At 46.2% G+C, this 27,158-nt stretch overlaps 2 protein-coding genes across 2 annotated transcripts; both read right to left on the reverse strand.

Annotated features, from left to right (window-relative positions):
- Positions 1–12,921, reverse strand: LOC109474422. Its single transcript, XM_019774717.1, has 8 exons — positions 12,917–12,921; positions 12,545–12,654; positions 12,060–12,260; positions 10,257–10,264; positions 2,510–2,579; positions 2,023–2,209; positions 303–480; positions 1–34 (listed from the first exon to the last, which is right to left on the reverse strand). The coding sequence occupies exons 2-8, from the start codon at positions 12,629–12,631 to the stop codon at positions 1–3; spliced, it is 765 nt and encodes a 254-aa protein (XP_019630276.1). The 5' UTR covers positions 12,632–12,654; positions 12,917–12,921.
- Positions 12,922–18,781: 5,860 nt separating this feature from the next.
- Positions 18,782–27,138, reverse strand: LOC109474423 (mucin-2-like). Its single transcript, XM_019774718.1, has 7 exons — positions 23,091–27,138; positions 21,625–22,871; positions 21,387–21,499; positions 20,727–20,944; positions 20,098–20,310; positions 19,584–19,761; positions 18,782–19,210 (listed from the first exon to the last, which is right to left on the reverse strand). Exons 1-7 carry the CDS (start codon positions 27,050–27,052, stop codon positions 19,112–19,114), a joined length of 6,030 nt encoding a protein of 2,009 aa, XP_019630277.1. The 5' UTR covers positions 27,053–27,138; the 3' UTR covers positions 18,782–19,111.
- Between the last annotated feature and the right edge of the window lie 20 nt (positions 27,139–27,158).

Raw genomic sequence — 27,158 nt, forward strand, 5'->3', positions numbered from 1 at the left:
TCAGTTGAAGATGGTGTCGTCGACTGTGTCTCTGCTGAACATAGAAAATAAGAAATAGTAGATTTCAGACTCTCTAAGCATTTTGAGCTTTCATGACCTTCAAGTTTACATCACTTTCTGCCTAACCTTTCGAGGTCCTGTTATTTTGCCCTTCCCCACCCAAGAGCTGTCAACCTATACTCAAGGCCGCCCCATTTCCTGCGTCGAATCTATTGACGCTCATTCAGCATGTCAATCTTCCTCACCCACGACATTATAGGACACAACATGGCCAGACTTGCACACTTGACATTGTTCCTTACCTGACGTTTCTGTCACAATGTCGGTAGTGAACACCCCTGAAGTTGTTTGTTCTGTCGACCCCGCTGTAGACTGTGCTGCTGACGTCATCATTGTCCGTGACGTCGTCAATTCCGGTATAGCAGACTGTGCTGCTGACGTCATCACTGTCCTTGACGATGTCGATTCCGGTGTGCCTGACTGTAACGTATTACGCATCGTTGTCGACGAAACCTCAGTAACTGGTGCTGTAAAGAAACTTGTTGTGGACTCCGTCGTGTCTATTCCTGAGCCCGTTGTTACCACTTCTGTTGAAAATTCCGTCGTAACCGGTGGACTTGTGGCGGTTGGTTGAGGAGTGGATGTCCGTACAGTTGTTCTCTGGCTTGTTGACTGACTAGTAAGCGATGGAAACGTTGTGACAGGCCTTTCAGTTGTTTCTTCGGTTGTTTCTCTCTTTCCTAACGTAGAAGGCCTAGGTGTAGCCGAATAACTAGTTGTAACCTCTGCAGTTGATAAATCCGTTGTAATGCCATGCGTTGTGTCGGTAGAAACTTTTGTTGTAGCGTCCGACACCAATGCGGTTGTAGACGTTGGTGGTCCTGTCGTTCGGTCTGTTGCAGTTTTTGCTGTGTTAAGAGCTGTAGACGTTGCAACGTACGTTGTATCGACTGTTGTCACAGAAACATCTGTAGAAGACGTTTCATCTATTACGTCAGTAGATGATGACGATATGCTTTCAGACGTTGTCTTCTGAGTTGAAGTTCCTCCACCCGTCGCATGGAGCGTGGTAGTATCAGTTGCCGTAGTATCGGTAGTATCAGTACTGAAACCAGTCGACAAGGCCTCGGTTGTAGTTCGTAACGTAAAAGAATCTACGGTTGTAACTTCGGTACCAACAGACGATGATTCGGTTGTATCGGTAGATCTCTCAGCAGCTGTGGTCGGTGGAGACGTTGTTACGTCACTGGAAAGAGCACCGGATGTACTAGTACTCAAACCAGTCGACAAGGCCTCGGTTGTAGTTCCTACAGTAAAAGAAGCTACCGTTGTAACTTCGGTACCAACAGACGACAACTCGGTTGCATCAGTAGATATTTCAACAGCTGTGGTTGGTCGAGCTGTTGTTACGTCACTGGACGGTACCCCGGATGTACTCAAACCAGTTGAGGAGGCCTCGGTTGTAGTTCGTACCGTAACAGAATTTTCCGTCGTTACTTTTGTCCCGACAGACGATAATTCGGTTGTATCAGTAGATATTTCAACAGCGGTGGTTGGTGGAGACGTTGTTACGTCACTGGAAAGAGCCCCGGATGTACTAGTACTCAAACCAGTCGACAAGGCCTCGGTTGTAGTTCCTACCGTAAAAGAATCTACCGTTGTAAATTCGGTACCGACGGAAAACATTTCGGTTGTATCGGTAGATTCTTCAACAGCCGTGGTCATGTTCGTTGCCATTTCCGTGTTGGTCACAGGGGCGGTTGGGCTGACACCACAGCCACTAACTGGACACCTGTTCTCATTTGGAATGAAAGAAATGAAGTCGCCATCAATGTATGCCAACAAGAGAACTGTCTGAGACCCAATCCTGTCGAATTCATAATGCAACACCATATGTACGATATTGGTAGAAAAAGTAGTGGAAATATTAGAAACATTACGAAGGTTACTAAAGCTTGATAAACAGTTAAGTTAAGTTAAGAGATTAGGCACAAACAACTTACAAAACGAAGGAGCTGGTACTTAGCCCCAGTGGATTCTCAGTGTCGTTGGCAACGGCCTGCCTCAATGTGTTCATCACGCTGGCGGCGTCTACCGAGGCGTTCTGTTGGAAGTTGGCGTTCACGGTGGCCACGACACTGCCTGGCCGGAAACTGCTGACCGTGACGCTGAGAAGGCCACTGGTCGAGCTCGACAGGTACACGAATATCTACATGCAAACAATACTGTATTTTTTAACAAAGGAAGTTAATTTAAAGTCTTCAACAGTTATCTTCCATGAATTTAGAAAATCCATTGTGTCATTGGCTGTCTTCGTCGTCCATCAGTCATTATAATTACAGAAAATAGAAACGTTTGATGGCTACGTCAAGAATACAAGAACACAATGTAATCAAATACAAAAGGCAATGCCATTGTAAGAGTACGTTGACATCAACATTCAAAACAATGCGATTCTTAAACAAAAGAATAAAAAAGCAGCCATGGGTCATTTTTCTATCAGCCTGACCTTGCTGGAGACCGTGCGTGCCAGAGTTCTGAACGCCTGTGAGCTGGAGTCAGCCAGGTCTGCCGTGTAGCTGATGTTCATGGTCATCTCCAGGCTTACCTGTTCAGCAGCTGTTAGAAACAAAGAATGCCTGTCAAGATCGCCTTCTCCAATAAAACACTGTAATGGCTGAAATGAATACTTCATTATGAACTGATATTCAAGATCACTGACGATCATCAAAACGTTGACTCTTGTGAACAAGTGGTTGTGAGTAAAGAACGTTATATTCACCAACCTGATGAAACAATTTAAGGATTCATTATGAATTGTAGTCAACAAATATGAGCTAGATGTTTCGTCTATTGTCTCCATGCAATGTTTTAACTGGGACAATTAAGAAAGTATGGCCTGAACTCTTACCCAGGGTACAGATGGTGCCGTTCCCTTGATATCCAGAGCTACAGACACACGTGTGACCAGACTGCCGTGTGACACATGTGGCGTACAGGTGACAGGGCGTGGCGCATGACGTATTGGGTGTCGTGACTTGTGAGGGAGTAGTCATCTTAGTTGCTGTTCTCCATCCGTCGCATGGAGCGTAGTATCAGTATCGGTAATATCAGTACTGAAAACCGGTCGACAAAACCCTCGGTTGTAACCGTTGTAAATTCGGTGCCAACGGAAACATTTCGGTTGTATCGGTAGTTTCTTCAACGGCTGTGGTTGGTGGAGGCGTTGTTACGTCACTGGAGAGTACCTCGGATGTACTTACCGACAAGGCCTCGATTGTGGTAGTTCCTTCCGTAAAAGAAGCTTCTATTGTACCGACGGAAGACATATTGGTAGTTCCTGTTTCAAGTGGCGTGATTTCTTCTGTACTATCCACGTCATCAGAAGTACTTACAATTATTGTCGTTTCCTCTGTAGTGTCGCGTTCAGATGCGGTGCTGGGAGGTACCGTGGTTTCTGTTGTACTACCCCTCTCAGTCAATGCCGTGGTAGTTTGTGGTAGCGTGGTCTCTGCCGTGGTAGTTGGAAGCGTTGTACCATCTGTCGCGGTACTCCTCTGGCTTGTAGTTGTAGGAGAAAACGCAGAGTTATCCGTACTGCCTGTCAGACCAGTCTCAGTTGTAAATTGTAGTATCGTGGTGTCTACCGTAGTACCCGGCACATCTGTCGATGTCGACGGCATGTCGGTATTCTCCGTGCTTCCCTGCTCTGCGGGTGTAGTTTTCATGGTGGTGGTTTTATCAGTACCCCTACTGTCTTCAGTTACTGTACTCGATGACAGAAGCGTAGTTTGTTCTGTACCAGTGCGGACGGTGGTCTGTTCTGTCTTACTTGTGTTCAGTGCTGTGGTGAGCTCCAAAGTTCCCCTGTGCCCAGTGGTAGTAATTGTTGACATTGTGGTCTCTTCAGTGCTTCCTGTTGTAGTACCTCTCCCAGTACTCGTTGCCATGGTGCCAAACGATGTACTAGTAGTTTGCATGGAGGTAGATGGTGGTACTGTGGCCTTTTCCGTAGTGCCTGTATCTTTCTCGGTTGTTTCTTCAGCGATTGCCGTTGTCACTTGAAGGTATGTTGTTTCTTCCGATGTACCGAGTTCTGCAGACGCTGATGTAGCTTCCATGGTGCTTTCCGTGGTCCCGCGCCTTTGTGTGGTACTTTGCGTCGCAGTGCTACCATACGTTGTTGGAGGTACGGTGGTTTCACCCGTTGTACGACGTGTCGATGATGTAGCTGTAGATACTGTTGTTTCATCAGTGGTACCAGTGGGTTCGTTTGCAATTGTCGCTGCAGTGGTTTCCCCTGTTGAGCCTTTTGTGTATGTTGCTGTAGATACCATGGTGGATTTCTGTATAGTAGTCCTACCAGTTGCTGTGTTGATGGTAGTTTCCTCTGTGTTGAGTGTAGTAGCTGGTGGCGTTGAGGTTTCGCCCGCAGTACCTAGGTCAAGCGATGTAGTAAGAACCACAGTTGTTTCCATTGTTGTAGTTTTCCTTGTTGTGTCAGATTGAGTGGTTGCACCCGGTAATAAAGTCGTTGTCTCGGCCGCACCTTGTCTTGTTGTAGCTTCTGTAGTTGTCTCAGTGGAGGTCTGCGACGTACTTGTTTCCCTTCCAAAGATACCAGTTGTTTCGACTTCCATGGTGATGATTTCTGTGGTACCAGGTGGCGTAGTAGCTGTTGTTTCTCCAGTCCTCCTTTCTGTAGTAGAACTTCGTCTTTCTGTTGTACCCAAGGTTGTCCCAGTACTTGCTCGCGTAGTCAACGTTGTTTCTTCTGGAGTATTCATAGTCGACGATGTAACAATGGTTACCGCAGTAGTTTGATCAGTGTTTGTGGTACCGGTCTTTGGCATAGTAGTCATCGTTGTTTTTTCCGGAGAAGTCATAGTCGTTGATGTGCCAATGGTTACCACAGTAGTTTGATCAGTATTTGTGGTGTCGGTCTTTGGTATAGTAGTCATGTCAGTAGCACCTTTACTCGAAGTATTCTGTTGTAGATTGTCGAAGTGTAGTTTCTTCCGTGGTGGTCATTTCAAAAGTGACGACAGTTGTCTGCGTTCCACTGGTCTCTTCCGTTGTAGTTATTTCTGAAGTCGCTGTGATGCGCTGTGTGGCTGCTGTAGCAGTACCTATGGTTTGAGTTGTGTCCCTTGATGCCGTGGTAGTACTGGGTGGTACCGTGCTTCTCTCGTCTGTTGTACCTCGCGTTGAAGGCATCATGGTGCTGCTACCGGTCGCTCCTAGCGTGGTTTCTGTCGGTGTTGTCCGCCCAGTCTGCTCAGTTGAAAATGGTGTCGTCGACTGTGTCTCTTCTGAACATAGAAAATAAGAAATAGTAGATTTCAGACTCTCTAAGCATTTTTAGCTTTCGTGACCTTCAAGTTTGCATCATTTTCTGCCTAACCTTTTGAGGTCCTGTTATTTTGCCCTTCCCCACCCAAGAGCTGTCAACCTATACTCAAGGCCGCCCCATTTCCTGCGTCGAATCTATTGACGCTCATTCAGCATGTCAATCTTCCTCACCCACGACATTATAGGACACAACATGGCCAGACTTGCACACTTGACATTGTTCCTTACCTGACGTTTCTGTCACAATGTCGGTAGTGAACACCCCTGAAGTTGTTTGTTCTGTCGACCCCGCTGTAGACTGTGCTGCTGACGTCATCATTGTCCGTGACGTCATCAATTCCGGTATAGCAGACTGTGCTGCTGACGTCATCACTGTCCTTGACGTTGTCGATTCCGGTGTACCTGACTGTGACGTAGTGCGCATTGTTGTCGACGAAATCTCAGTAACTGGTGCTGTAGAGAAACTTGTTGTGGACTCCGTTGTGTCTACTCCTGAGCCCGTTGTTACCACTTCTGTTGAAAATTCCGTCGTAACCCGTGGACTTGTGGCGGTTGGTTGAATAGTGGATGTCCGTATAGTTGTTCTCTGGCTGTTGCCGCTCACAGTCGCAGCAGTCGTGGTTTCTCCTGAGGTACCGAACCCCCTTGTGGAGGTTTGGAGTACCGTGGTTTTCTTCGTGGTACCCTGCTCTGTTGTGGTAGTTGGTGTTGGTGTTAATGTTGTTTCACCAGTTACAACTACATCTGTCGTGACGACGGTTGGTGGAATCGAGGTATCTACCGTGGTACCTAGCTTCACTGTAGAAGTCGGAGGTGCTGCTGTGGCGTGCGTAGTACCAAGTTCAATTGTAGACGATAGAGGTATCGGGGTATCGTCAGTAGTACCTAAATCGGTGGTAGACGTTGACGGAACTGGGGTCTCCACTGTGGTACCCAGCTCAACTGTAGAGGTCGGGGGCATCAATGTCTCTACCGTGGTACCTACGTCCTTTGTAACTGTCGCAGGCATTGGTGTTTTTACCGTGGTACCTAGCTTGGTTGTAGACCTTTGCGTCACTGAGGTTTCTACGGTAGTACCCAGCTCCACTGTTGAAATTATAGGCGTTGCTCTCTCCTCTGTAGTATCTAGCTCAACAGTAGAGGTTTGAGGCATTGGTGTCTCATCCGTGGTATCTAGCTCAACTATAGAGGTTGGAGGCATTGGTGTCTCATCAGTAGTATCAAGCTCAATCGTGGAAGTCGCAGGGGCCGGTGTCTCTACCGTAGTCCCTCTTTCGGTTGTAAACGTTGTAGGCATGGGTGCTTCTTCCGTGCTACCTAGATCTGTTGTAGAGGTTGGGGGCATTGGCGTCTCGTCCGTGGTACCTAAATCCGTTGTAGAGGTTAGAAGCTCTAACGTCTCTACCGTGGTACCTAGCTCCGTCGTCACTGTCACTGGCATTGGTGTCTCTACTGTGGTACCTAGCCTCGTTGTTACTGTCGCTGGCATTGGTGTTTCGTCCGTGGTACCTAGCCTCGTTGTATCTTTCTCGGTTGTTTCTTCAGCGATTACCGTTGTCACTTGCAGGTATGTTGTTTCTTCCGATGTACCGAGTTCTGCAGACGTTGATGTAGCTTCCGTGGTGCTTTCCGTGGTCCCGCGCCTTTGTGTGGTACTTTGCGTCGCAGTGCTACCATACGTTGTTGGAGGTACCGTGGTTTCACCCGTTGTACGACGTGTCGATGATGTGGCTGTAGATACTGTTGTTTCATCAGTGGTACCAGTAGCTTCGTTTGCAATTGTCGCTGCAGTGGTTTCCCCTGTCGAGCCTTTTGTGTATTGTTGCTGTAGGTACCATGGTGGTTTTCTGTGTAGTAGTCCTACTAGTTGCTGTGTTGATGGTAGTTTTCTCTGTGTTTAGTTTAGTAGCTGGTGGCGTTGAGGTTTCGTCCGCAGTACCTAGGTCAAGCGATGTAGTATGAACCACTGTTGTTTCCATTGTTGTAGTTTTCCTTGTTGTGCCAGATTGAGTGGTTGTAGCCGGCGATAAAGTCGTTGTCTCGGCCGCACCTTGTCTTGTTGTAGCTTCTGTAGTTGTCTCAGTGGAAGTCTGTGACGTAGTTGTTTCCCTTGTGCTTCCAAAGTTTCCAGTTGTTTCGACTTCCATGGTGATGGTTTCTGTGGTACCAGGTGCCGCAGTAACTGTTGTTTCTCCAGACCGTTTTTCTGTAGTAGAACTTTTTCTTTCTGTTGTGCCCAAGGTTGTGTCGGTACTTGTTCGCGTAGTCATCGTTGTTTCATATGGAGTATTCATAGTCGACGATGTACCAATGGTTACCGCAGTAGATCGATCAGTATTTGTGGTACCGGTCTTTGGCATAGTAGTCATCGTTGTTTCTTCTGGTGTATTCANATAGTAGTCATCGTTGTTTCTTCTGGAGTATTCATAGTCGACGATGTGCCAATGGTTACCGCAGTAGTTTGATCAGTACTTGTGGTGCCGGTCTTTGGTATTGTAGTCATGTCGGTAGCAGCTTTATTCGACTGTTCCGTTGTAATTTCTGAAGTCGCTGTGCGGCGATGTGTGGCTGCTGTAGCAGTACCTATGGTTTGAGTTGTGTCCCTTGATGGCGTGGTGGTACCAGGAGGTACCGTGCTTCTCTCGTCTGTTGTACCTCGCGTTGAGGGCACCATGGTGCTGCTACTAGTCCTTCGATCTGATGTAGTTTCTGTCGGTGTCGTTTGCTCAGTCTGTTCAGTTGAAGATGGTGTCGTCGACTGTGTCTCTGCTGAACATAGAAAATAAGAAATAGTAGATTTCAGACTCTCTAAGTATTTTGAGCTTTCATGACCTTCAAGTTTACATCACTTTCTGCCTAACCTTTCGAGGTCCTGTTATTTTGCCCTTCCCCACCCAAGAGCTGTCAACCTATACTCAAGGCCGCCCCATTTCCTGCGTCGAATCTATTGACGCTCATTCAGCATGTCAATCTTCCTCACCCACGACATTATAGGACACAACATGGCCAGACTTGCACACTTGACATTGTTCCTTACCTGACGTTTCTGTCACAATGTCGGTAGTGAACACCCCTGAAGTTGTTTGTTTCGTCCTCCCCGCTGTAGACTGTGCTGCTGACGTCATCATTGTCCCTGACGTCGTCAACTCCGGTATAGCAGACTGTGCTGCTGACGTCATCACTGTCCTTGACGTTGTCGATTCCGGTGTACCTGACTGTGACGTAGTGCGCATTGTTGTCGACGAAATCTCAGTAACTGGTGCTGTAGAGAAATTTGTTGTGGACTCCGTCGTGTCTACTCCTGAGCCCGTTGTTACCACTTCTGTTGAAAATTCCGTCGTAACCGGTGGACTTGTGGCGGTTTGTTGAATAGTGGATGTCCGTATAGTTGTTCTCTGGCTGTTGCCGCTCACAGTCGCAGCAGTCGTGGTTTCTCCCGAGGTACCGAACTCCCTCGTGGAGGTTTGCAGTACCGTGGTTTTCTTTGTGGTACCCTGCTCTGTTGTGGTAGTTGGTGTTGGTACCGGTGTTAATGTTGTTTCACCTGTTACAACTACATCTGTCGTGACAAGAGTTGCTGGCATCGAGGTATCTACTGTGGTTCCGAGCTTGGCTGTAGTGGTCGGAGGTGCTGCTGTGACTTTTGTAGTACCTAGTTCAATAGTAGAAGTTAGGGGCATCGGAGTATCGTCCGTAGTACCTAATTCGGTGGTAGACGTTGAAGAAACTGGGGTCTCCACCGTGGTACCCAGCTCAACTGTAGAGGTCGGAGGCATCGATGTCTCTACCGTGGTACCTACATCCGCTGTAACTGTCGCAGACATTGGCGTCTTTACCGTGGTACCTAGCTTGGTTGTAGACGTTGGAGGCACCGAGGTCTCTACGGTAGTACCCAGCTCCACTGTTGAAATTATAGGCGTTGCTCTCTCCTCTGTAGTATCTAGCTCAACAGTAGAGGTTTGAGGCATTGGTGTCTCATCCGTGGTATCTAGCTCAACTGTAGAGGTTGGAGGCATTGGTGTCTCATCAGTAGTATCAAGCTCAACTGTGGAAGTCGCAGGGGCCGGTGTCTCTACCGTAGTCCCTCTTTCGGTTGTAAACGTTGTAGGCATGGGTGCTTCTTCCGTGCTACCTAGATCTGTTGTAGAGGTTGGTGGCATTCGCGTCTCGTCCGTGGTACCTAAATCCGTTGTAGAGGTTAGAAGCTCTAACGTCTCTACCGTGGTACCTAGCTCCGTCGTCACTGTCGCTGGCATTGGTGTCTCTACTGTGGTACCTAGCCTCGTTGTTACTGTCGCTGGCATTGGTGTTTCGTCCGTGGTACCTAGCCTCGTTGTATCTTTCTCGGTTGTTTCTTCAGCGATTACCGTTGTCACTTGCAGGTATGTTGTTTCTTCCGATGTACCGAGTTCTGCAGACGTTGATGTAGCTTCCGTGGTCCCGCGCCTTTGCGTGGTACTTTGCGTAGCAGTGCTACCATACGTTGTTGGAGGTACCGTGGTCTCACCCGTTGTACGACGTGTCGATGATGTAGCTGTAAATACTGTTGTTTCATCAGCGGTACCAGTGGCTTCGTTTGCGATTGTCGCTGCAGTGGTTTCCCCTGTCGAGCCTTTTGTGTATTTTGTGTTTGTCGCTGTAGGTACCATGGTGGTCTTCTGTGTAGCAGTCCTACCAGTTGCTGTGTTGATGGTAGTTTCCTCTGTGTTTAGTGTAGTAGCTGGTGGCGTTGTGGTTTCGTCCGCAGTACCTAGGTCAAGCGATGTAGTATGAACCACTGTTGTTTCCATTGTTGTAGTTTTCCTTGTTGTGTCAGATTGAGTGGTTGTAGCTGGCGATAAAGTCGTTGTCTCGGCCGCACCTTGTGGACTTGTGGCGGTTGGTTGAGGAGTGGATGTCCGTACAGTTGTTCCTTGGCTTGTTGACTGACTAGTAGGCGATGTAAACGTTGTGAGAGACCTTTGAGTTGTTTCTTCGGTTGTTTCTCTCTTTCCTAACGTAGTAGGCCCAGATGTAGCCGAATAGCTAGTTGGAACCTCTGCAGTTGATATATCCGTTGTAATGCCATGCGTTGTGTCGGTAGAAACGTTTGTTGTAGCGGTTGTAGACGTTGGTGGTCCTGTCGTTCGGTCTGTTGCGGTAGACGTTGCAACGTACGTTGTATCGACTGTTGTCACGGAAACATCTGTAGATGACGTTTCATCTGTTACGTCAGTAGATGATGACGACATGCTTTCAGACGTTGTCTTCTGAATTGAAGCTCCTCCACCCGTCGCATGGAGCGTGGTAGTATCAGTTGCCGTAGTATCAGTAGTATCAGTACTGAAACCAGACAAGGCCTCGGTTGTAGTTCGTATCGTAAAAGAATCTACGGTTGTAACTTTGGTACCAACAGATGATGATTCGGTTGTATCGGTAGATCTTTCAGCAGCTGTGGTTGGTGGAGACGTTGTTACGTCACTGGAAAGAGCCCCGGATGTACTAGTACTCAAACCAGTCGACAAGGCCTCGGTTGTAGTTCCTACAGTAAAAGAAGCTATCGTTGTAACTTCAGTACCAACAGACGATAATTCGATTGCATCAGTAGATATTTCAACAGCTATGGTTGGTCGTGCTGTTGTTACGTCACTGGACGGTACCCCGGATGTACGTAAACCAGTTGAGGAGGCCTCGGTTGTAGTTCGTACCGTAACAGACTTTTCCGTCGTTACTTCGGTCCCGACGGACGATAATTCGGTTGTATCGGTAGATTTCTCAGCAACTGTGGTTGGTGAAGACGTTGTTACGTCACTTGAAAAAGCCCTGGATGTACTCAGACCAGTCGACAAGGCCTCTGTTGTAGTTCCTATAGTAAAAGAAGCTACCGTTGTAACTTCGGTACCAACAGACGACAAGTCGGTTGTATCGGTAGATCTCTCAGAAGCTGTGGTTGGTGAAGACGTTGTTACGTCACTTGAAAAAGCCCTAGATGTACTCAAACCAGTCGGCAAGGCCTCGGTTGTAGTTCCTACAGTAAAAGAAGCTACCGTTGTAACTTCGGTACCAACAGACGACAAGTCGGTTGTATCGGTAGATCTTTCAGAAGCTGTGGTGGGTGAAGACGTTGTTACGTCACTTGAAAAATCCCTGGATGTACTCAAACCAGTCGACAAGGCCTCGGTTGTAGTTCCTACAGTAAAAGAAGCTACCGTTGTAGCCTCGGTACCAACAGACGACAAGTCGGTTGTATCGGTAGATCTCTCAGCAGTTGTGGTGGGTGGAGACGTCGACGTTGTTACGTCACTGGAAAGAGCCCCGAATGTACTAGTACTTAAACCAGTAGACAAGGCCTCGGTTGTAGTTCCTATCGTAAAAGAATCTACCGTTGTAAATTCGGTACCGACGGAAAACATTTCGGTTGTATCGGTGGATTCTTCAACAGCCGTGGTCATGTTCGTTGCCATTTCCGTGTTGGTCACAGGGGCGGTTGGGCTGACACCACAGCCACTAACTGGACACCTGTTCACATTTGGAATGAAAGAAATGAAGTCGTCATCAATGTGTGCCAACAAGAGGACTAGCTGAGGCCCAATCCTGTCGAATTCATAATGCAATACCATATGTACGATATTGGTAGAAAAAGCTAGTGGAAATATTAGAAACATTACGAAGGTTACTAAAGCTTGATAAACAAAGTTAAGAAATTAGGCACAAACAACTTACAAAACGAAGGAGCTGGTATCTAGCCCCAGTGGATTCTCAGTGTCGTTGGCAACGGCCTGCTTCAATGTGTTCACCACGCTGGCGGCGTCTACCGAGGTGTTCTGTTGGAAGTTGGCGTTCACGGTGGCCACGACACTGCCTGGCCGGAAACTGCTGACCGTGACGCTGAGAAGGCCGCTGGTCGAGCTCGACAGGTACACGAATATCTACATGCAAACAATGCTATATTTTTTAACAAAGGAAGTTAATTTGACGTCTTCAACAGTTACATTCCATGAATTTAGAAAATCCATTGAGTCTTAGGCTGTCTTCGTCGTCCATCAGTCAGAAATAGAAAAGTTTGATGGCTACGTCAAGAATACAAGAACACAATGTAATCAAATTCAAAAGGCAATGCCATTGTAAGAGTACGTTGACATCAACATTCAAAACAATGCGATTCTTAACAAAGATAAAAAGCAGCCATGGGTCATTTTTCTATCAGCCTCACCTTGCTGGAGACCGTGCGTGCCAGAGTTCTGAACGCCTGTGAGCTGGAGTCAGCCAGGTCTGCCGTGTAGCTGATGTTCATGGTCATCTCCAGGATTACCTGTTCAGCAGCTGTTAGAAACAAAGAATGCCTGTGAAGATCGCCTTCTCCATAAAAACACTGTAATGGCTGCAATGAATACTTCATTATGAACTGATATTCAAGATCACTGACGATCATCGAAACGTTTCACCAACGTATTCACCAACCTGATGAAATAATTTATGGATTCATTATCAATTGTAGTCAATGAATAGAGCTAGATGTTTCGCAAATTATTTCCATACAATGTTTTAACTGGGACACTTAAGAAAGTATGGCCTGAACTCTTACCCAGGGTACAGATGGTGCCGTTCCCTTGATATCCAGAGCTACAAACACACGTGTGACCAGACTGCCGTGTGACACATGTGGCGTACAGGTGACAGGGCGTGGCGCATGACGTACTGGGTGTCGTGACTTGTGAGGGAGTAGTCATCTGAGTTGCAGTTCCTCCATCCATCGCATGGAGCGTTGTATCAGTATCGGTAGTATCGGTTACATCGGTAGATTCTTCAATGGCTGTGGTTGGTGGAGGCGTTGTTACGTCACCGGACAGTACCCCGGATGTACTCCAAGCAGTGGAAAAGGCCTCGGGTGTAGTTTCTTGTGTGGAGAGTTGGGTAGATTTTCCAGCTGCATTAGTCACAAGGGTAAAGTGTGCTAAGAGTGTATTTTACACACGAGATTCAATTTGATGGTTACGATGACAAAAATGCTTCTGTTAGCCCCCCCCCCCTCCCCCCTTTAGATAGGCCTGTTAAATGGAGGTCCCATGTTTGGGGAGAGCCACACCCCACGCGCGTTTAATAACCCACCATACATTTAGAAAGGAGTAGGGGTGGGATCATTCTCGGTGTGAGAGGTTCAAACCTTAATTACAGTCTTATGGCCACACCTGGAATACTTATTAAGGCTCACTTGAGTTAGCGTCAAACGGCAACCACTTCAGCCCCACCAGACTCTAGCGATTCAGCCCCACCGGTTGTTACCTCCCCACAATGCAATTCAGCCCTTGGCTGCAAGGAGGAAGTAGCCAGCTCTCCCAATAGCATATGTCACAAGTGCCGACACCATTAAGAAATGTGAAATAAGATTTTGTACAGTCTAGGAAATGTTTTAGAACAAGGGCACAGGAAGCCAACTACAGTCCTCAAGTCCCATTGGACACAGTCGGTTTGCCAATTGCTTACTAGTTTTAATTCTCCGATACTGTGAAGTGCAGGTATGCAGAAGAACGTACTTCGAGCCCTGGTTAAGTTGTCTGCAGAACCCTTAAGGCGATGTTGTATACGTATTAAGGCCACACTGATTTATGGATGACATCCTCTGGGGACCACAAAACTAATGCGAGAGGGCGAAAAAAAAATCCAGCCAAAAAAAAATGCTGCTTAACCACAGGAATACAAAGCCGATATTGCGGATTGAACCACAGGACACAGTGACTGCATCAAACAAACAAGTTTTTATTTGCAGGAGATAGATGTAGATAGTCTTATTCTGGTCTCATCCTCCTTCGCAGCTTCCTACTTTGCAGCTTCCTCCTTCGCAGTTTTTTCTCCCTACAGAAAAACGTAAAAGGCATTGCTTTACCTACATTGTAGGTAGATATATACATTATATATACAGTATATAGTTTATACTTTATACCCTGTAGAAGTGCATATGACAAGGGGATTGAATAGATGTGGATTTTATTTCAGATAAAAGTTTGAGATCAATATTTTGGGCAAAATGTAAAAGGTAGAGCAGAAACAGTATCCACCTGTTTAGTTGTCCATCTTCTTCCTCTCTAGATCTTTTCCTCTTCAGCTTTCTCTTCACTCTTGTAAGCTCTCCAACACCAGCTTTGCACACCTACAGAAAAAGGACATGGTATGCAAAATTGATTTACTTGGAATGTATGTTTCCAAATAAAATTGAAATAAAGTGTATTGTAAGTTACAACATTACTAATGCAGGTGAGAATGAATGTACAATTAAAACATGAGGTACATAATTATATTTAACCTACCTGGCACACTGGGTGAATGCACTAAAACTCTGCAGTTTCTCTGGAGGGATGGGAAGCGTGTCTGTTTCCCCACACTGCCAGCATATACCAGTGGCAGAATGGCCAGTGCCCTAGACTTGACTTGCGCAGAATAGTAATATACCTGGTGCACTACATGAAAGAGCCCTGCACAAAACGGATGTAAAACAGAGAAATAAAAAAGCATTTTCCAAAGAGGAAATTTTGTGAAAATTTGCGAGAGCTCAATATTTAAAAAAAAAACATAAACAGAACAGAAACAGAAAATCAACAAAAACTTGCATGAAGAAATGCATTTTGTTGGAAATTTGCCATATGATTACAACATCATAATCTACATAAAACTACTGTAAATCATTGACAACTTTATTTTGTATCATAACACGTGTACGCGCCCCTCCCCATAAATTTTGCTGCGTTCCCAGATTCTGGATCGAAATCAGAAAAACAAAACAAACAAAAAAATAACTGAACTATTCTTACCTCCAAAGCTCACTTCTGCTGACAATCTTCGGCTTTAGTTGTTGCAGTTTTGTCAACAACAATACGGACAAAACAGCCGAACTGAGAAGTGTCCTGACCCACTTTAAGGCCACCACAACTCCTCTCCCATTATTTCTCTCATCGTTGCAAATCTATAGAAACGCGTGGTGGCCGCTCTGGAAAGGACGTCTGTCCGGGCGATACTCGCTGGCTACCACGAGTCGCTCGTAAAGCTGAGCAAACGTTACATCCCCCTCGCCAATGTCGATGGCATACCAGTCGACAACAACGCCTCCAGTTGTCCTCTGCACTTTGACGTAATTTTTGAGGACGCTGTCGCCATCTTGCAAACTTCGTGATCTATATTGTTATTGTAGCTAGTACGCATGTGCAAAAGGTTGATTTATGACAAAATTGATGTTTTGCGGTAGTACAAAAGAAGTTTTACGATAAGCCGCCCTTTTGCGGCATCCATGAGTCGGCAGTCTGTACCGAGTTCCAGCCGAGTTCCGGAGTTCCGTGAAGCCTCAAAAGACATGATTTTTTTTTAGAACAAGCGAAAATCAATGCGCGCGCGGATGTCATCCAAAAATTCAAATCGGTGTGGCCTAACGTCACAACAATCTCAACGAAGGAAGAAATGCGGGGCTGGTCCTAGATATGTTATAAGAAGTCCGAGTTTTTTTTAACCTTTTAAAACGATGAACACTTATCACAATCAATCATTATAAAACAAGTTCTATGTGATGTATAGTTAACCAGATTGAGTTAGAATCTTAAACTTGCTTTTCGATTTTTTTTTAATCCATTTCCGCGTATGCCGGGTCACACGTCCACATACAAACACAAAACATTAAAAAAAGTTTATGACATACAAAATAAAGGGGTTATCTCATTAACACCTTATTAACACCAATTCTTAGTTAATCGGGTCTTGAAATAAGTTATTTTCAGTTCATATCTCGTGTACTTCAAATATCTTCATGTGAAACTAGGTCACTGCCCTTTCTGAAAAGACAAACAACAAAATCTAACCTGTTGCGTCTGTAGAGTAGAGTCCTAAAGTCCATTGTATCGTCAACAGAGCCAAAACGCACCGCGGATGTACCTTGGAAAACATCCTCCAAGACTAAACCGTTCTCAAGTTGTACAGTGGGGGAATATCATGTTGGGTGTATCCCTAAGTGTGCAATTAAGTGAAAGTGGGTTAGCAGGTCGATGTGACCTATGACCTGTGATATTCGTCATGTTTTGTTTCGTTCCGAGGTTAGGAGTCCGATACATCACCATGTGAATGAAAACCAAGTAGATGTCAGGAGGGAAAGACTGGCCGAATGAAACAAAAAGGACGAAATTCTCTACCGAACGTAACTTCTAATAAGCTATTAGAATATCTCTTCTCCGTTAGAAAGAGCTCATGATACGTTGCAACTGTATATACAAAAATCCAGTTTTATTTGCACTTAAAGTCACCAAGGGGACCAATTATTATGTTTACCGAAGGGAAACATATTGTTTTTGCTACGTTTCTTCTTCTTCTTCAGTTCCAAACACTGACTTTTGACCAATGATCAAACTGTTTTGCCGGCGGACTTTTAGAAGAAATCTATCAGCAGATGATGCAATCTTCATCACACCTTACAGTTAATACAGGTTGGATCAGGTAAAACCGGTATTTCCCAATACGTCTGTCGGGAAAGTTCTTTAAACGTCAGAGTTAGTTGAGCAGCTCAATCAGTGAAACGTAGGTGATTCTAAATCTATCAGAATTGGTTACACATGCAATAACTAACTATGTAACCATGCAGTGTCTACACAACTGTGATGGCAGTTTGGGACAGTATCATTGTTAACTTGATACTTCGACAAAGCATACCCCCCTCCCCTTTTATCAACTGACCTTTCCCCGTAAGCAGGTGGAAAAGCAAGATAGTGGGTCAGAGGGCATGCCTCAAACGACCTGAGTAGTCCTGAAAAACACATCTGCATTTAGTGACTCACGATAAATACTTTAGGAACAGCTTCAGTGTAATTTTGGAGAATGCTTTGCAAGCGACATCAGACTCTCAGCGACATCCGACTCTCAGTTGCAAAACAAACATTTTCAGATCCAGTTACTTCCCAAGAACTATCATAGAATGGAACGCACTACCGGAACACGTAGTGACTATCTGTCGACACATTCAAGACGGGGTTGGCCCTGCACCTGGGCCACCCCGTCTCACAGATGTAAGTCGGGTATTGCTAGTTGCGGCCAGTCACAAAATGCACAAATTTTTGTTCGGTTTTGTTTTGTTTTCATACACTTTTCTTCACCGCACCCCACCGGCCGCAATAGCCGTGCACCCTGAGCGGGATGCCCTAGATAGGGCTTTGCTCAGTATTATATAGAATAGAATAGAATAGAATAGAATAGAATAGAATAGAATAGAATAGAATAGAATAGAATAGAATAGAATAGAATAGAATAGGATAGAATAGAATAGAATAGAATAGAATAGAATAGAATAGAATAGAAGTTTTCTACTCTTAATGACGATACATATAGAATACAACACGGGGTATTCCGTATCGCCCGAGGTATCGGCCCGACCGCGGGTCGGATCGCCCGACGGCCGCAGGCCGGAGGGCGATCCGACTCGCGGGAGGGCCGGGACCGAGGGCGATGCGGAATATACCGTGTTGTATTTTATTTATATCATACCCACCCAAGAAAACGCGCCTTTCAATGCAAGATGAGCCAAAAGTTGGTGCCCCTAAACCCTCAAATGCAACAACATCAGTTCCAACGTCCGGATTCTGTATTCGAATTTTCGAAAGGAGCGCACGCGGTTAGGACGAAACGCGTTCGAATCGTTTTATGGAAGCCATGGAAGCGTTCGATAACGGGTTCCGGACCGGGCCGTACCGTAACGTACGGCCCGGTCCGGAACCCGTTATCGAACGTTATCGCGGCCCGGGTATGATATAAAATGAATTATACCAGTTCGTTCTAAAAACACAACAGATCGGTACTTTGTGTTTGTTTTTTGTTCAGACGACACATTGGGATGTTTACTTACACGCGACTTTAAAAGGCATCCAATTTCAGGGCGACAGCTTTGGGACGTGAGCGAGAGGATGACGGGATTGTCTTCTTCATAAACCATAATCACAACTACGGGATGACGTGTTTCTTAGAGCAGACCTTGTCCGATTTCCTTTGGCAACTTTGCCTTTTTTCTCTACTTCTCATTCATTTATGTGATAAGGTCAGGAAACACCAGGAGTCCTAGACTGGTCTGATGCACAGAACGGGTTTAACAACAGGCCTTATCCCTGTATGTTGCGAATGCACATTACTTGCCACCCAACACAGAATACACAACGACAGAACCATTGAATATGATACTCAGCACAAAACACAGAATGGTTGTATAGACTTTCAAAGCCTATAATATAACGAGTGTATAATTTGCTGTACATCATTTTGCTTTTTATGTACTCAACCTACACTAAAGGGTACATAATTGTACATACATTATCAGATTATACAAGTCTCATTATTAAATAATATTTACGTCTGTAATGTTGGCTGAAAAAATTCATAACAAAACATGAAAAATGGTAGAATTATACAGTTTACTTCAACTTTTGTAGCTACCGCAAAAATAAATATCATATGATAATACACCATCTAATATAATTTTTACATCATAATTACATTACGACTTACGTATATGTCATAAATATTTTGCTTATACTCTGACAAAATTAAAACAAATCATAAGTAAGGTACAGGAACGTTAACTAAATACTCGTATTTACGTATCAATTGCCCAAAAATATATGTTTTAGGCACACGTATTAAGAATAGTATGACATGACATTTGGCTGTATACCATAAGAACGTTTGTATCGTGTAACAGGTATATACATTTGGCAATACGGACACCTTGGCGTGTTCTTGCAATATACCGCTCAGAATTAAGGAGTTAAACGTCTGAGAGAGACGAGGGTGTCCTGAAGAAGTTTTGGTAAGTTGACGCCCTTCCCTCAGTATCAGGGTTAGGTCGTGGTCTCATCCATCTTAACTGGAATTTAAAAAAGAATCAGATACTAGTAAAGCGTCAAATATTCTGATATTCTGCGTAACTTTCTACAATGCTGCCATATTCATGATTTCTCTCAATGGATTGAAATAAAACAACAGTATTCCCGAAAGTAGTATAATACAGCTCCGCTATATAGCACCCGTACGGAGCCGGAATCGATACATACAAACTCAAAGTGAAACAGGACCACCCAAATCAATATTTCCGTCCCAGAAGTATCATTGTTTTGTTAGTTACCTGCACGTTTCTGGCGAAGACGTCGCTGTAAAGTGCCTGTGCGGAGCCGGCATGAGACACATACAGACTCCCATTGAAACAGAGCCACCCGAAACGGAAGTATTTTCTTAGTTACCTGTACGTTTCTGGCGAAGACCTCGCTGTATAGCGCCCGTACGGAGCCTGCCTGTGTGGCTTGGAAGCCGGACATGGTCGGGCGGGACGGGAAGTACCGCTTGATGTACATGCCGCCCGTCGGCAGGACGTACACGTCATCAGGGCTGCTGGAGGAGGAGGCGTAGGAACCGCGCCGACTGGGGAACAGGGACAGGGAAATCAGACATTGAACATTTCACGTCCGGCTTCATGGTAAGCGCCCTTTGGCGGAACACATAGAAACACATATACAGGCAAACACAGTCATACATACACATACACACTTAGGCATACACACAAACACATACATACACGTAACACACATACAGACGTAAATACACATACGCTCAAACACATAATCTTGATAATGGTAAGTCGACGAAAGCACCCTACATTTAGAGAAAACTTCCGTACTTCATTGCTATTAAATCAAATTCTTCCCTAAAACATCGTCATAGGTTTGGCCTACATCATAGCTACCATAGTGGTAGTACCTTATTCTTGGGATGTAGTTATGAGCCTCTGTCTTGTAGACGGACCACTTGAGTCTGGAGCTCCGTTTGGAGGACTCCTCTAACGACCCTTTACAGACGACAGTCAGAAGGATCGCCACTAAGAATCCCCCCATGGCCGCCAACAGTTTCACAACAACGGAGAGTTCGTAGTCCACCTGTCCGCAAATCTGGTCTTCGGACTCTTTTTGACACCTGTAGGAGACGAAAAGAACTCCAGGTCAATGTAAACATGATACGAAATATACTTATGAAGGATCGGCGTATTCACAAACTCATTTCCAAGTGGCACAGCAATAATAACACGATTAAAAATGAATAAATCCTGCAATGGATATACATTTGACATTTGTCTCTTAAAACATTTTGACCACTGATCATACTTTGTACCTTACTACGTCTATCGCTAGGGCTTGCAACTTACTGGCACTATAGGCAAAACAGATAGCTTAAAAAACAGGTGACAAGCTGTAAAGTGCCTTTCAATGGGGTCTGCTAGGGATTCGAAACCAGCCCCTTCGGATTCTAAGTGAAAAACCCTTACCACAAGACCACCTTGCCACCTATAGAATATTGAAAAAAGTAAGCAAAGCATGAAACACAGAACTCACAGTGACGCCCGTTCTATCCCCAGACTGTCGTTGTTAGTGGAGTCGTTCCTGATGGCTGTCCGCAGGGCCGTGGCGATGTCGGTGCCGTTGACGTCATCAGCGGCGCTGGAGTTGACGTTGACGTTGTAGTCGGCGATGACGCTGCCGGGACGGAACCTCGTGATGGTCACGCCCAGGATGACGTCAGCGAGGGTGCTCTGTTTCAGGTAGGTGTAAATCTGGAGGCAAACAAAAATGTCATCTTTTTTTCATCACCATTTATTTAACGGCCTAAAATCTTGGGTTTAAAGACATCCAATACAGTTTCAGGGTGCCAAAACAAAACATATTCTGGATCATATTCATTACCCTGTATAAAAAATGACGGAAATAGATGGGGAAATCTGTCTGATATTGACATTTACCGCCTTTTCGTAGCACATTTTCGTCGTCATTTCATACTTGAAGCATTTGAAATAACTCAGAAACAAGCTATGTGAGGAGTCCAATACATAGCTATATGCTAGAACCAGCCTAGTATATGTTCCACAAGAAATTTGCACAAAATGAGAGAATATTCTAACATATCCAATACACAGACAGTATGCAAGAATTTACAATTGAACACAGCAAAAAGTCATTTGATGAATACTAAGTACTTTCAATCTGAAAACAACTCACCACCGTGGTGACCCTGTAGGCCAGGGACCTGAACGCTAAGGAATCTCTGTTGTTGAGGTCTTCTGTGAAGTTTACTTTGACCATGCGCACTTCAAAGTGATAAGGTGTGGACACTGAGAAGAGAAGAAAGTGTTATTATATATAGTAAGGACGTAATTATAAGGACACACGGCTTAAGCTTAAATACAACAAAGACAGAAAATGGACATTTGAGTTGGAGAGCAGTAAACAATCTCACCTAGTGTACAGGTACGGCCGTTCCCCACGTAGCCGTCGTTACAGACGCACTGGAACACCTGAGAGCTCCTCTGGACGCAGGTGGCGTATATGCTGCAGGTAACCGTGCAGGAAGGGAAGGCGGTTACAGGCTGTGCCGTGGTGTTGTACACCGGTGCTACCGAAGTACTGCTCTGCACGGTGCCCGTTGTGGCAGCGACAGTCGTGGTCGGTTTGTTTGTTGTTCTTCTGAGGACTGTAGTTGTCGGTTTTAGTGTTGTGCTCCTCACACTACTGCTTAAACTTGTTGTTGATCGTCCTCTGGTTGTTGTGATTTGATTAGTGGAAGTGGAGATGCGAGAAGCTGTGGTAGGTCGGGATGTTCGCTCTCTTGCGGAAGTTGTTAGAACTGATGCTGTTGTATGCGCCCTGCTACTACTAGATAAGACAATCGTCGTTGATCTCGGTTTAACAGTTACTGTTGTTGATGGCGTTTCTTCCCTTGATGTCGATGGAGGGTTTGATGAAGTGCTACCTGTCGATGATGTAAAACTAGAGGTCGCTCTGTCTGTTTGGATGGTAGTGCTTGTTCCGACAGAACGTTTTGTGTTTGTAGTTAAAGCTGTACTGGTTTCTTGTGGTTCTAGACTTGTGGTCATGTCAGTCTGAGAGGTTGAAGTACCAGGAAAGCTTGTCTCTGCTGTTGTTTTGGTCGTAGGTATTCTCGAAACTGACGTAGACGGAAGATCTGTTAGACCTGTTCGTGTATTGGTGGTACGCATAGTGGTCTGCTGCGTTGTCTTGGTATTCGTAGCCTCTGGTGTTGTGATCCGGGTAGTGGGCGTGAAGATATTAGAAGGAAACTCCGTGCTTCGCTCCCCGCTTGGGGTGACTGTTTCACCGGTGCTCTGGGAGAATGCCGTAGTCGGTGCCGTTGTAGTGGTTTCCTCTGTTGACAGTTTCTCGGTTGATGCAGTTTTATCAGTTTTTGTACCGATGGACGAAGTGTAGGTTGTGGCATCAGTTGCAGGGCCAGTTGCTCCGGTAGATGGCGCTGCGGTTTGCTGTGTACTTCCCAACTGTGACGCTGAAGTAGTTGAAATCGTGGTGTCAGGTCCTGTAGTTACGGTACTCTCCGTCCGTGCCGTTACATCTGTCCTGCTCGTAACATCTGTTCTAGCTGAAGTCCTAATCCCTGTGCTTCCTGTTGCTCCGGTAGATGGCGCTCCTGTGGATGTCGTTTCAGTACTCTGGCCTGTCGCCACGGAACTTGAAGGAAATGTTGAGCCAATAAGAACCGCACTACTACTAGTTGCAGGCATTTCGGTGCTGGAACTCACCACTTCCTCGGTCGACATTTCCACAACAGTAGTAAACACAATCACATCAGTTGTAGTTTCGTCTGGCAAGCTTGCTGAATGTTGAGTAGACGCTGAACTTGTATCTTCCGGGGACGTAGGTCCTTGTGTACCCGTAAAAGGCGCAGACGTATCAGTGGCTGGTGTTATAGTGGATGTTGACGGAGTATTTGCCGTTCCTTTGCTCGAGGCTTCCCCTGATGTAGTTGGTATAGTAACGGCAGTACTAGTCACCACCGTCTGTGTACCTGTAGGTTTGGCCGCGGTACCAGTACTTCTGAAGATGGTAGTGTCCTCGGTAGCAGTACCAAGATCTGTTCCGGTTGAAGGTGGTGTAGTGGATTCTGTTGCACTAGACTGAGTTGAAAGCGTAGTTTCCTTGGATGAACTCGGCGCAGTCGTACTGCCTTTTGACAATGAACTTGTCCCTGATGTTGACAATGAGAGCGTGGTCTCCGTCGTACTTTTTCCCGTGGTAGTTAACCCTGTAGTAGTGTCGGTACCTGTGATAGGGCTACGCGTAGATTGGCCTGTGATACCAGTAGCTGTTGTGGTCGCTTCCTGAGACGTAGCGTCGTCCGCAGTACCAGTTTCAACCGTCACCACGACCTCTGTTGTTTGCACGCCAGTACCACGTTCTGCTGTGACAGTAGACAGAGTTGTGGTCCCTTTTGTGGTATCGGTCCTAGTGGTACTTACTTTTGACGTCGTACTAATATCCGTGGTATCCGTGTAAGCCGTAGTTGTTTCTGACGTTTCAGTTTCAGTAAAAAGAATGGTTGATTCGTCTGTGAAGCTTGCCTGAGAGGCTGCGAAGGTTGACTGTGTTGCGCCGTCTGTCATCGTACCTTGCTCTGGTGTTGTGGTGGTAGGTGCGAACGTTGACGTCTCTGTGGTACCACGTGTAGGTACACTGGTCTGGGATGTGGTACTCCCAGTGCTGCCTTTCACAGTCACAGCAGTCGTGGTTTCTCCCGAGGTACCGAACCCCCTTGTGGAGGTTTGGAGTACCGTGGTTTTCTTCGTGGTACCCTGCTCTGTTGTGGTAGTTGATGTTGGTACCGGTGTTAATGTTGTTTCACCTGTTACAACCACATCTGTCGTGACGAGAGTTGCTGGCATCGAGGTATCTACCGTGGTACCCAGCTTGGCTGTAGACGTCGGAGGTGCTGCTGTGGCGTTTGTAGTACCTAGTTCAATAGTATAAGTTAGGGGCATCGGAGTATCGTCCGTAGTACCTAATTCGGTGGTAGACGTTGAAGAAACTGGGGTTTCCACCGTGGTACCCAGCCCAACTGTAGAGGTCGGAGGCATCAATGTCTCTACCGTGGTACCTACATCCGCTGTAACTGTCGCAGGCATTGGTGTTTTTACCGTGGTACCTAGCTTGGTTGTAGACGTTGGAGGTACCGAGGTCTCTACGGTAGTACCCAGCTCCACTGTTGAAATTATAGGCGTTGCTGTCTCATCCGTGGTATCTAGCTCAACTGTAGAGGTTGGAGGCATTGGTGTCTCCTCAGTAGTATCAAGCTCAACTGTGGAAGTCACAGGGGCCGGTGTCTCTACCGTAGTCCCTCTCTCGGTTGTAGACGTTGTAGGCATGGGTGTTTCTTCGGTGGTACCTAGATCTGTTGTAGACGTTGGTGGCAGTGGCGTCTTCTCCGTGGTACCTAGATCTGTTGTAGAGGTTGGTGGCATTGGCGTCTCGTCCGTGGTACCTAAATCGGTTGTAGAGGTTAGAAGCTCTATAGTGTCTACCGTGGTACCTAGCTTCGTTGTTACTGTTGCTGACATTGGTGTTTCTTTCGTGGTACCTAGCCTCGTTGTTACTGTCGCTGGCATTGATGTTTCGTCCGTGGTACCTAGCCTCGTTGTAACTGTCGCTGGCATTGGTGTTTCCTCCGTGGTACCTCGCTCCGTTGTTGAAGTCAGTGTAGTTTTACCCGTGGTAGCTTGTTGGGTTGCAGCAGTCGGTGGCGTCGAGATTTCATCCGTGGTATCGAATTCAGTTGTGAACATCGAAGTGTCCTGTGGTTCAGATGAAGGCGTTGCTATCGTCGTTTCCTTCGTGGAACTGCCCTCTGCTCTCGTAGTTGGCAGGATCGTTGTTTCTGTTGTGGAAGCGCGCTCGGTCGCAGAGGTTGAAGGGGCCATAGTAGATTCTGTGACATCTCCACCACGAGTAGTTCCCGTTGCAAGTGGCGTGGTTTCTTCTGTACTATCCACGTCATCAGAAGTACTTACAATTATCGTCGTTTCCTCTGTAGTGTCGCGTTCAGATGCGGTGCTGGGAGGCACCGTGGTTTCTTTTGTACTGCCCCTCTTAGTCGATTCCATGGTGGTTTGTGGTAGCGTGGTCTCTACCGTGGTAGTTGGAGGCGCTGTGCTATCAGTCGCGGTACTTCTCTGGCTTGTAGTTGTAGGAGAAAACACCGTACTGCCTGTTACACCAGTTTCGGTTGTAAATTGCAGTATCGTGGTGTCTTCCGTAGTGCCCGGCTCCTCTGTCGATGTCGACGGCATGTCGGTATTCTCCGTGCTTCCCTGCCCTGCGGGTGTAGTTTTCATGGTGGTGGTTTTATCAGTACCCCTACTGTCTTCAGTACTAGATGACAGAAGCGTAGTTTGTTCTGTACCAGTGCGGACGGTGGTCTGTTCTGTCTTACTTGTGGTCAGTGCTGTGGTGATCTCCAATGTTCCCCTGTGTCCAGTGGTAGTAATTGTTGGCATTGTGGTCTCTCCTGTGCTTCCGGTTGTAGTATCTCTCCCAGCACTCGTTGCCATGCTGCCAAACGATGTAACAGTAGTGGGCATTGTCGTTTGCACCGTCGAAGACCTCCCCATGGAGGTAGATGGTGGTACAACTGTGGTCTTTTCCGTAGTGTCTGTCTCACCCTCAGTCGTTTCTTCAGCGATTACCGTTGTCACCTGCAGCAATGTTGTTTCCTCTGAGGTACCGAGTTCTGCAGACGTTGATGGAGCTGCCGTAGTGCTTTCCGTAGTCCCGCGCCTTTCTGTGGTACTCTGTACCGCGGTACCTCCGTACGTTGTTGGAGGTATCGTGGTTCCACCCGTTGTACGACGCGTCGATGATGTAGCTGTAGATACTGTTGTTTCATCTGCGGTACCAGTGGCTTCGTTTGCAATTGTCGCTGCAGTGGTTTCCCCTGTCGAACTTTTCATGTCTGTCGCTGTAGGTACCATGGTGGTTTTCTTTGTACCAGTCCTACCAGTTGCTGTGTTGATAGTAGTTTCCTCTGTGTTGAGTGTAGTAGCTGGTGGCGTTGAGGTTTCGTCCACAGTACCTAGGTCAAGCGATGTAGTAAGAACCACTGTTGTTTCCATCGTTGTAGTTTTCCTTGTTGTACCAGATTGGGTGGTTGTACCCGGTAATAAAGTCGTTGTCTCGGCCGCACCTTGTCTTGTTGTAGCTTCTGTAGTTGTCTCAGTGGAGGTCTGCGACGTAGTTGTTTCCCTTGTGCTTCCGAAGTTTCCAGTTGTTTCGACTTCCATGGTGATGATTTCTGTGGTACCAGGTGCCGCAGTAACTGTTGTTTCTCCAGTCCTCCTTTCTGTAGTAGAACTTCGTCTTTCTGTTGTACCCAAGGTTGTCCCAGTACTTGCTCGCGTAGTCAACGTTGTTTCTTCTGGAGTATTCATAGTCGACGGTGTGCCAATGGTTACCGCAGTAGTTCGATCAGTATTTGTGGTACCGGTCTTTGGCATAGTAGTCATCGTTGTTTCTTCTGGTGTATTCATAGTCGACGATGTGCCAATGGTTACCGCAGTAGTTTGATCAGTATTTGTGGTGTCGGTCTTTGGTATTGTAGTCATGTCAGTAGGACCTTTACTCGACTGTTCTGTTGTAGATTGTCGACGTGTAGTTTCTTCCGTGGTGGTCATTTCAAAAGTGACGACACTTGTCTGCGTTCCACTGGTCTCTTCCGTTGTAGTTATTTCTGAAGTCGCTGTGTGGCGCTGTGTGGCTGCTGTAGCAGTACCTATGGTTTGAGTTGTGTCCGTTGATGCCGTGGTAGTACTGGATGGTACCGTGCTTCCCTCGTCTGTTGTACCTCGCGTTGAAGGCATCATGGTGCTGCTACCGGTCGTTCCTAGCGTGGTTTCTGTCGGTGTTGTCCTCCCAGTCTGCTCAGTTGAAGATGGCGTTGTCGGCTGTGTCTCTTCTGAACAAACAAAA

The sequence above is a fragment of the Branchiostoma belcheri genome, unplaced genomic scaffold (assembly GCF_001625305.1).
Source record: "Branchiostoma belcheri isolate BF01 breed outbred unplaced genomic scaffold, Haploidv18h27 scaffold31, whole genome shotgun sequence".
Lineage (NCBI taxonomy): Eukaryota > Metazoa > Chordata > Leptocardii > Amphioxiformes > Branchiostomatidae > Branchiostoma > Branchiostoma belcheri.